We start from the raw sequence: 9,978 nt of genomic DNA, 5'->3' as shown, positions 1-9,978 counted from the left end.
AGAAGTTAGGGGTTAGAAAATTTTATTTGCTTTTTTGGTAACAGGAACTGCTTATTTACCAGGAAGGATGATGCCATCATACTGTGAGGGGAAGAAAAAAAAAAAACAAAACAAAAAAGAGAAAGAACCAAGTGAGAAAGCACTGTCAGGTAACTGTGCAGTACTGCTGTGGCGAGAACTGAGCCATCATGTTCATTCCACGCCAGCCAGACAACACTGACGTGAAACAGCAGCTCTCTAGGTGAGCAGCTAACTGCCTTCCTGCTTTGCTGCTGTGCTGTTAGCTTCCAAGCAGGGCTTTGTTCACATCAGCATTAAACTCCGCTCAGCAGCCCAACAAAACAAGCCCCACCCTTCCCAGGCTGATCTGACCAGAACTACACTCTTTCACAGCCCCAGGATTTGGCCCCTGAAGGTAACTACGCCACAGTAAGCAGAACCAGGCACCAGGGAGGAAAAAAGCCATTCAGCAGGAGCAGGCTGGAGCCCGCCCTGTGCAGATCCAGGCAGAGCGGCCAGCAAAGAGCCTCCAGACAGACTGCCCACCCTTTCCCCCTCTGAGAAAGGGTCAGTAGTCCCCATCTCTGAGCCTTTCCAATCAAGCTTTTGGCATCTCCCATTCATTATCCAGTCTGTGTCAGAGCGCTATAGAGAGATAAACCCAAGAACTTGTTTTATTTGCACCACTCCATCCTCCAAGTCTGGCAGCTGAGCTAGGAGCTGTGTCAGATAACCAAATCCTAACCCCGCCTCATCACTTGTGAGCCATGTACACAGAACACCGCCAAAAACTGCGGCAGACAGATTTACACAAGAGCCGATGCTTCCAGCTATCCTGCGAGAGCCTCCCTTTCAGTTCAGCACACAAAAAAAGGGGCACGAGCAGCACTTGCGCTCCAACGCAGCTTCTACTGCCCCAGAGCAGTAAAAATCAATGATTTAAGCACTGAAGCAGGATCAAGATCTCCTCCTGCCCACTGACTTGTTCCAGTCCTTCCGCAGCGAAGCATTTTGCCGATACTTGCTAGGAAACTCTTGGGATACAAAAATAAAGATGGACTTTACCTTTTGCTGAAACCAGCGCATGGCTTCTTCCTTCCCAATTCTGTGCTTGGCTCCAATGTTGCCAGTCCTGCGTTTCTTGTCAGCAATGCTGAAACCAGGCCTGCCCAGCACCTGCAAGGAGAGGAGACCAACAGCGCTATTTCCTTCCGGCATTTATTTTCTTAAACTTAACAGTTTTCTAGGAGGGAAGGCTAGCATTTCCACATCAGTAATGTCTCGTTGTCCAAGTCACAGCCGAGACTGAGAGCGTTATCCTCTACAGCCTCAGTGTAAACTGAAAACTAAGTAACTCCTGAGCAGCCACGTGAACTGACAGGGACAGCTCCTCGGTGGGACAACATAGCACATACACTGACTCAGAGAAACCAAAACAAGTGTGGAGATGAATTATCCCATACCCAGAGGCCTCAGCTCCTGAGAAAAGATACATTGAACAGCATTGCTAACACGTAGGGAACAGCTTCCCTCTATTTCAGAGATTTAGAGCGAGGCATGGCAGAACGGGACGACTCAAACACGCCAGCCACCGCCGCGGCTGCACGACCCAGCCCCAGCCCTCTAAACGCAGGGAGAGTCCTCCAGCAACGCAGCCCATCTTTCAGGCCGCCTTCCTGAAGCCCCTGCTGCTCCTTCCTTCCCCAAACCCAGCCCAGCCGTTTCGGTGTTCTCCCAGGAGCACCAGTAAGAGCAACAGTATTTGTTTCTGAAGAGGCTTTGAGAGACACGTCATAAATCAGGGATTTTAGTGCTGCCCTGCGAATCTCAGTTTAGACTTGGATTTTGTTGACATTTTTCTATCTTCCAGCACTTGGCAGCAAATTCACGCGAGCCAGTTATCATTCTAGGTTCCCCCCAGAGCTTTCACACAAGCCCAGTCGCTGCCGGGAAGCGGGGAATACGCACCACGTAAAAGTCCAAGCCGTAGATACCAATACTGGGATCGTATTTAATCCCTAGATCGATGTGCTCCTGGATTCCAAAGCCAAAGTTCCCGGTGTCTGAGAAATTGTTTTTTCTCAACTCGTATTCTCTCACCTGCAACATTTGTTGTCAGTCACTATTTCATTATTGACTGCAAACAGAATAAACAGTCCTGCGTGTTCCAACTGCTACCAGACCCACAACTCGCTTACATGCTACTCAGCCTTAAGCCCCAAGATTTTGCTCCCACAGCCTGCTCGTAAATCACAGCAGCAAAGACAGAACCTCGAGAGAAAGCAGCAACTTGCACCCACTGCCTCTTGAGCAAGGATGAAACAGCAACCAGGTAGAGAAGCAGCGCAGACGCAGCAGCCTGCGTATCAGACACAGCTGCTACCCCAACCCTTAACATCCCCGACTGATCCGGAACTAGATCAGATGCAACATTTCAAAGCACGCATCTTTTCAGCTGGTAGGGATTAAGTTTTGTTCTTTCGCAAATCAAACATCCAGACCAGGCAAATTCTCACCTTCAAGCCCTTCTCCAGAATCTCCTCTGCTTTGGCCCCGCGAACCGTGCAATGAACGGCAATCTTCTCATTTCTCCTGATGCCGAAGGATCTTACAGTGTATCGTGCTGTAGGCAGCAATAATTACACTCAGACGCTATTCAAAAAATTCCCACTCGGGGGATTCAGGGCTTGCTTAAGACCAAAGAAATCACTTTAAAGGAAAAATAATGACCCAAGGGAACCACACGTTCCCTCTTCAGGGACGAGGGCAGCGCAGCAGCCCCAGTCCGGGGGCAGAGCAGGAATGACAGAAGCGACCACCAGCGCCTTAATATTTAAGACCCCCGATTCGCCACGCCAGCGCAGACCTCCCCATGCTGGCTCTGCCGAGGAGCCTCTTCCCCGGGGCCCACACTACCACTTCACCCTCTGCATGCTCAGAGAAAGAAGGAAAACAACGGCTGCCAAGGGCAGAAAATGGCTCCTCTGCAGCCCCCAGCACAGGCAGCCCCCCTCGGCGGCCGGCAGGAAAACCTGCCCCTCACCTTTGGAGAAGACGGGGGTCTGGCCCGTCAGCTGCTCCAGCACTTTGGCCGCTCGGGTGAGCCTGTCCCCGCTCTCCCCAACGCAAATGTTGAGGCAGAGCTTGCGGATGCGCAGCTCTCGCATGGGGTTCTCCTTTTCGCCTTGGTCTTGCTGTGGAGAAACGACACGGGGGGTCTAACGGGGGAGGCCCGGGACACAGCCCACCGCTCGCCCCAGCGGGCGGAGAAGGCTTCGCCAGGCCGCTACCGCAGCCTGACACCGAGCTCCGCTCCACCCCGGGGGCGAACCCCAGCGCCGCGGCCCACTTTCAAGCGCGGCCGCGGCGGCCCAGCCACCGGGCAGGCCGCGGCCTGTCATGGCAGCCGCTCCCCCAGGGCGGCCCCGCCGGCTCCTCTCTACCCATATCGGCCCCGCACCTCTCCCCCCCGGCCTCCCCCGCTCCCGTCCGCACGGGCCATGACCCGGCCGGGCCCCGCCGAGGGCGGATGGCGACGGATAGAGACAGCGCCGCCCCGCCGCTACCCGCTGCCACCTCCACTCACCGCCATGATGGAGGCGGGGAAGAGAGCGGCCGGCCGCCGCCGCGGGGTCTTATGGGAGGGTGCGGCGCGAGCGTCAGCGCCCCCCGGCGGCCGGAGGTCGGCGCCGCGTCGTCACCGGTTGCCATGGCAACGGCGGGCGGGCGTGAGCCGCGGGGAGCCGGCGCGGCCATTTTGTCGCGGAGGCCCGGGGGGACGGGGGTGCGGAGCGGCCGCCGGGCCCGCCCGCCCCCACCCCGCACCCCGCGGCCGGGCTGGGACCAGGGCCCGGCCGGCACCGCCGTGAGGTGCTGCCTCTGCCCTGGGGCTCGCTCCCGAGAGCGCTGGGGCGGGCGGTGGCGGAGGGGGCTGGGGTCCTGCCAGCAGCCCCCGTCTGTCGCTGGGGCCGGGAGGGACGGGCGGGCCGCAGCGGTTTTGCTGGGAGATGCCGCACCAGAAGGTGCTGGAGCTTCTGCACTCCCAAGCAACATCGAGCGTAGCTTACCCGAGCCTGGCTCCCGGGGCTTCTCCCACTCCACACCCCTGAGTTCCTTGAACCAGACCTGGGGAGGTACTTCAGTTCCACATCGCTCTTTCAGGGAAGCGTTTGGGGGTTTCAGATCTCTGCCTGGGATCTGGATCCTCTTTTTGCACCATTTTGACTGAGTCTGGAGCCAGGGAGAAGTCGCAGCCTGCTCCCTCGCTGGGGTCAGCTGGGAGCAGAGCGTAACACAGCTCTGGGAAGGGGGCAGGCCAAATTCACACCCTTTTTTGGGTCCAAACATCTGTTTCAGAGGCCACATCCTGAGCTGAATGCTTGCAATGAGGCTCTCACCCAGCAAGGATGGCACCGGCTCAAGGCTTTCCCTGCCTGGGGGGTTGGACTAGCTGATCTTTAAGGTCTCTTCCAACCCAAACCGTTCTGTGATTCTGTCCCCTTCCCTGCCTCCCGGGGGCCGTGCTCAGGGCTGCCACGTTGAACTCTGTAATGCCCTCACTTATTTTTTGCCCCAGTTGCTTCTAAAAGGGGATGAAGGCTAAATGAATAATCAGCTTGTCTCATTAGGAAGAGAAAAAAAGCGTTAGGAGTGTCTGTGCAGAGGGCGTGAGAAGCCGCTAGTTAAAAAGTAACATTACTACTTCATTATCCATTTACTTCACTTAAGAACAGCTTTGCTGGAAATAGCCGCAGGCTCCTTACAGAGCTCGGCTGGCAGCCAGCTTTACCAGCTCTCCGTGGATCCCGTTTAGGATCCGTCCACGCTGCGGCATTCCTTCCCGTGGGCAAAGGCTGAGGGCAGGGTTAGATGCACAGCAGGCGACGCGGGTCGAAGGGCTGGTGCCTCCGCAGGGGAGCAGATTGGGATAGGAAGGTGGGTGAAGGCGCTGGGCTCTTCAAGAGTCAGAGTGCAGGCAGGGCTGTGTAGCTCACGCCTTCGCCCGAGGATGCTGCGAGGGCCCCGGGAGCAGGCAGGAACACGCAGCTGAGCTTCACTGCGCAGGCGAGAGCAGGGCAGTGGAGGTGGCTCCTGCCTGACCCGTGCCTGTTTGCAGCCCGTTCCCTCGTGTACCTTCCCGTGCTCGTGGCTCTCATTGCACAGCAGTGTCCTCCCTAGCCCAGTCTTGGACGGTCCCGCTGCCAAAGGCTGTGTAGAAGATCAGGCCAAACAGGTTGAGGGCTGCAGATAGGAAGAAGGCATTCCTCCAGCCAGTCTGGAGATCCTGGGGGGCCAAGAACAGATCACGATGGTATCACCCTTCCCTTTATCTCCAGGTAGTGATCACCCAACTACCGCCACCGAGTTCCCTGGCATTAAACTCATCTCCATCCTCTGCTTGCTACTAGTACCAACAACAGAAGAGCTTTGCTCGACGCGAGACACATGCCAGCACCCCTCCTGTTGGAGATGCATTTCCTGCCCTGGCATTTCTGGAAACATTGTGTGCTGTGCTGAATTCAGGAAGCTTTTCTGCCTGGCACAGAGCTTCCTCCTCACCCCACTCCCTCGACCCTGTCCCCATCTCTAAGTACATCCAGATGGGGCCCATGTGGACCTCTTCCCGCTTTCTGAGTCATCCCCGTGTCCTCAAAATGGTCCGGGGTTCTGGTTTGCCGGGTGCTACATCACCTGTGTTTGTTGAGAGAGGGGGTTGGCTTGGAGTAATTTTTGATTCAGTGCAAGGAAAGGAGTCGATTTCTGAGAGCAGACCTGTGTTTTCTTCCAGGGATGTGCTTGTGGTTTGCGGCCCCAAATTACCTGACTGACGAGAAGTCCAACTGCGGTAGGAGCAATAATTCCTGCAACTATGCCAAAGGTATTGGTGACTCCCAGCAGGAACCCTGCATATCTGGGGAGAGGAAGCAAAGATTTCCTGAGTGAGACAGAGAGGAAACTGTCACAAAAAGGGAAAGGAGTAAGTACTGCCAGTCCCTTCCCTCATCTGCATGAATACTGCCTGTCACGCTGAGCAACACTAGGATCTTCCCTGCAAGACTGGGGGGGATTTTAAGCCTTTCTTTTACTCCTTAGCTTACAATGCCACCAGCTACAGAAGATAAGGGAAGGGAGAGTGGGAGTTGCAGAAGCCTTGGGGGACTGGGAACAAGAAGGACACAGAGCCAGAGAGGGCACAGAGGTCAGAGCCACTTACTTGGGTGCTATATCGATGTGGTTAATATTGATGCCTGCTCCTGTCATGCTGATTATTGTCAAGGCCAGCGTTAGAAGGACCACAACAACCGTGGAACTGCAGCCAATGTAAGGCACGGCCACCAGGAAGACGGCTGGGAGCAGCATCCCTTGGGAGGAAAAGGGGATGTGTTTTGTAACAGGCCACAGAAGGGTGTTGGAAAGGCTGGACGGCAGACGAAAGCTTGTCCTTACCGAGTGCTGAGAAGAGCTTCCTGACGGCTGCTGTGCCAAGCACTCGCCTGGCCAGGAGGAAATCAGCCAGCAGCCCAGCCAGGAGGTGCCCCAGCCCATTCCCAATGTAAGGCAGGGAGGAGAGGAGCCCATTCTGCAGAGCAGGGAACAAGGCATTGTCACACCCATGGCATGAAGGAACAGAGCCAAGAGCTCCAAGACTGCAGCTCCCTTGGTCCCAGAGCCACCGGTCTTCAGGAAGAGATGTCCCTGAGGAACCTCCGTGTTCCCAACCTACAGAGGGACCAAGTCCCGTCGCTGTTGCAGGGACCAGCCTCAGCTGCAGGGCAGCACTCACCTCTCTGAGGTCAAAGTGGAGGACGTTGCTCACAAATGTGGGCATGGAGGTCAGCAGCATGTAGAACAGCCAGTCTGTGCAGAAGCAGGCAACGGTGATCGCCCAAAGAGGCAGCGATTTAGCCATGGCCACAAGTGGAAGGGAGCAGCCGTGAGAGCTGCTCTGGAAGGGAGAAAACATCAGCCAGTGCCTCCTTTCCTGTCTCCCATCCCCTGGGCAGGCTGTCCAGGCTTTCCTCAGCCTCTCCACCTGCTGCTGAGAAGACTGTGACTAGCCCTGGCCGCTGTATAAGGAGCCCAGCCAAACTGACTCGGAGCAGTCCCTTTGCCACGGTGTCTGCAGCGTGGTCAGTCGTGGTTAAAAGGTTTGCGTGTACCTGGTGAGCCAGCAACGACACGATGTACTCCTGCTCCGCGGCACTAATCCATGGGTGACGTGCAGGGTCCTCGTACACGAGGAGGAACCAGCAGAGGCACCAGACACAGCCAACGCCACCTGCGAGGAGTGGGGCTCTCGGTGCCAGCTCCTTTTACGGTGAGCTGCGGCAGAGCTGAGAGCCAGCGGGATGGAGGCTGGAGCTAGCGAAATGGCGAGTGCAGGACGATGGAAAGGGACAAACTCCCCTGAACCCATTGCTCACAGTGGAAGGGGCCAAGTCGATGGCACAAAAGGTTCAGCAAAGGCACATTCCCTAATAGTACCCCAGCAAAATGGCTTCATCCTGGCCTGGCGGGTGAGAGGGGAGCCCAGAGCTCTGTGTGGGACTGGTAAGGATGGAGCTGGTCCCACAGGGCTCTGATGGGGAACCTTTGGGAGCTCTGCCACCAACGGTCTGCAACGGGGTTGGAGTAGAGGGACATGATGGGCCATTACTCACCAAAGATGTAGAAGACAAAAGGCCACCCCAGACTCTGGCAGATGATCCCAGCCACAAGGAGAGCAAAGAAAGTCCCAAAAGTGCATCCTAGGGATCAAAAACCAGCAGAGTCATTTTAATGGGACTTTGTGTGACCAGCAGCGAGTGGGACAGACCTACAGCCTCCGGCCTGCTTTGTGACGGGAAAATGTGGTGGCACAAACAAAGCGCCTGTGCAAACAAGCAGCCTTGTATCCAGGTTTGCTCCCTTCAGTGCCCGGGTTCTCTCTCCTGCCTCGAGCTGACCTGAGTCGAGGACGTAGAGAAGACACAGGATGGGAGGAGGACAGGCGGAAAGGCTGAACACTGCTAACACTTCTTTGCCAAGGACCCACAGCCTTGAACTTGAGGCTGCTACAAGGACTGGCTTGGAAAGAAGGGGGCGAGGAGAGGTTCTGCACTTACTGAATCGGTGGTAGGGAAAAGTCCTTGTGTCTTACCAGCATCAGCGATGTTCATGAGCCTGCTGCGTTCCAGTGGAGGGGCCCATTTTGCCCAGAGTGTGTACTGAGCTGGAAATATCACTCCCTGCAAAGAATAACGGAGCGTGGAGGGACGGGACACGGGCAACGCGGCCAGCGCTAACCAGACCAGGTTTTGTAGCCTGGCAGCACCTGGAGCCGCGACTGACCTCAGCCAAGCCCAGCAGTGCCTGCAGCCCGATGAGGAAGCTCACGCCGAGCTCTGCTGCTCGGGGTACGAGAAGGGTGAGCAGGGAGGAGAGCAGGAGCCCGCTGCCCAGGACGGGCTTCCCCCCGAACAGCCCTGAGCAGTACCCGCCCAGCGCCTGCGTGAGGCCGTAGCCGTAGAAGAAGGAGCTGAGGACGATTCCTTGAGTTTCAGCGCTCCAGTTGTACGCGGGGGCCTGGAGGAGACAGAACATGTCTGTCAGACAGAGCTCTCTCTTTTCCAGTCATGGACTCCTCTAGAAGGGGAGAAGCAACCCAGAAATGGAGCCCTGAGTATGACAAACTGAGCTCTCTGCTCCTTCACCCGCCTTGTCCTCAAGGCTTTTCTCTGCTGCTTCCAAGTCTGTCCTCATGCAAAAGCAAGTGCGGACTGAGCCCGGGAAGCGTCTTTCAGTTATCTGCATCTGCTTTCCACTTACATCCTGAGCAAATCCTGGGTAGGAGCCGTGGGGAGCGCTGCCGGACCAGCTGTGGGGGTGGCTGCTGTTAGTCATGGCGACGATGGCGATGCTGAGGCCGACCCGGAGCGCATACGCCACGAAGAGAGAGACGTGCAGGACCAGGGCCAGGCCACAGCGAGCAGAGCAGAGCCCTGTGGAGGGAGAGCGCCCACAAATCAGGGCTGGTGGGAGCGGCCGCGGGTTAACTCTCCCCCCCTCCTACAGATCGGTGTCGCCAGGCAATCAATCACCTTACTGCAGCAACAAATGGCTCTTTCCAGGTACCTCTGGACGTCTGCCACTGAGCCCTGCCCTCCTCTGCAGCGGTGGCAGTTCCTATCTCCAGAAGGAGAACGGAGGGGCGGGAAGGCAAGGAGACTTGCCCAAGTATGGAGGGGACACGTCGAAGCCTGAGGTTGCTGGCTCCCAGGCCCTGCTGAGGCCGCGCTTCAGCCCGCTGCTCCCCAGGGAGCGGATTTACCTGTGCGGGAGGAGAGGGGCTGCGGAGCAAGCAGAGGGGCTTCGTCCTGCCCTGCCTCCAGCCCGTCCCCTGCCTGCGCGTTGTCCACGTGGCGCTGCATCCTCTCCTGCCTGCAACACTGCTGCCTGCTTTTCCTCAAGACAATGTCCAGCCCTGTTGGGAAGTGACTCTCAAACGTCAATAAACATGGGATCAGCCAGGCGGTGACCCTGGAATTTCCTCCCAGTGCCGTTACCAGCACGGCGAGAGCGGAGCAGGCTGCCGGCACACGGCTTCATGAGCACAGCCATTTACAGCAGCCTCAAACCTCCCCGGGACGGGCTTATTTGCATCCGTGGTTTATAACCCTCGACCACAACGGCCTGGCAGGGCAGCGGGGGCTCTCCCACCCCGGGGTGCTCCTGCAGACGCCCCGGGGGGACCCGCTGCCCTCCCTCGCCTGCTGTGAAGGGAGGCTCCTTCCCTGCCCCGTCCCCCCGGGCTAGCTCACGTACGGGGAGAGGGGATCGGCGGGGTCGTGCGTCTCCTGGCTCCGTGTGCCGGGGCGGGGAGCGGGACGCTGCGGCAGGATTTGGCATTTCAGGGACCAGGGTGGGATTGAGCCACGGCGGGACTCGAACCGGCGGCTTGGGTGGGAACGCCGGGGGCCACGCCACGCCCCCGCCAGA

The 9,978-nt window shown here is 57.5% G+C and overlaps 2 protein-coding genes across 8 annotated transcripts; both read right to left on the bottom strand.

The window, feature by feature from the left end:
- Positions 1-5: 5 nt before the first annotated feature.
- On the bottom strand, positions 6-3,667 carry RPL11 (ribosomal protein L11). 2 transcript variants are annotated; one of them, XM_087761119.1, is made up of 6 exons: positions 3,587-3,667; positions 3,044-3,194; positions 2,517-2,623; positions 1,969-2,100; positions 1,066-1,176; positions 6-81 (listed from the first exon to the last, which is right to left on the bottom strand). In XM_087761119.1, the coding sequence occupies exons 1-6, from the start codon at positions 3,590-3,592 to the stop codon at positions 52-54; spliced, it is 537 nt and encodes a 178-aa protein (XP_087617245.1). In that variant the 5' UTR covers positions 3,593-3,667; the 3' UTR covers positions 6-51. The 2 variants fall into 2 exon arrangements, with proteins under 2 accessions (XP_087617245.1, XP_087617244.1); XM_087761118.1 differs by lacking the exon at positions 3,587-3,667 and adding an exon at positions 3,461-3,517.
- A 406-nt stretch (positions 3,668-4,073) lies between these two features.
- On the bottom strand, positions 4,074-9,937 carry LOC104017861 (sodium-dependent phosphate transport protein 3). Of its 6 annotated transcripts, none has more exons than XM_087760573.1 (12): positions 9,805-9,937; positions 9,311-9,463; positions 8,809-8,981; positions 8,332-8,565; positions 8,141-8,228; positions 7,662-7,748; positions 7,161-7,279; positions 6,785-7,039; positions 6,448-6,580; positions 6,215-6,362; positions 5,821-5,911; positions 4,074-5,284 (listed from the first exon to the last, which is right to left on the bottom strand). In XM_087760573.1, the coding sequence occupies exons 2-12, from the start codon at positions 9,408-9,410 to the stop codon at positions 5,153-5,155; spliced, it is 1,560 nt and encodes a 519-aa protein (XP_087616699.1). In that variant the 5' UTR covers positions 9,411-9,463; positions 9,805-9,937; the 3' UTR covers positions 4,074-5,152. The 6 variants fall into 6 exon arrangements, with proteins under 6 accessions (XP_087616699.1, XP_087616698.1, XP_087616700.1 ...); XM_087760572.1 differs by having other exon boundaries at positions 5,821-5,935; positions 6,785-7,036; XM_087760574.1 differs by having other exon boundaries at positions 5,821-5,935; positions 6,785-6,946.
- Positions 9,938-9,978: the final 41 nt, after the last annotated feature.

The sequence above is a fragment of the Nipponia nippon genome, unplaced genomic scaffold (assembly GCF_047370975.1).
Source record: "Nipponia nippon isolate SJK-2023a ecotype South Korea unplaced genomic scaffold, ASM4737097v1 scaffold_23, whole genome shotgun sequence".
Taxonomy (NCBI): domain Eukaryota; kingdom Metazoa; phylum Chordata; class Aves; order Pelecaniformes; family Threskiornithidae; genus Nipponia; species Nipponia nippon.
The sequence above is the reverse complement of the archived record's forward strand: the minus strand, read 5'-3'. Positions and strand labels throughout refer to the sequence as shown.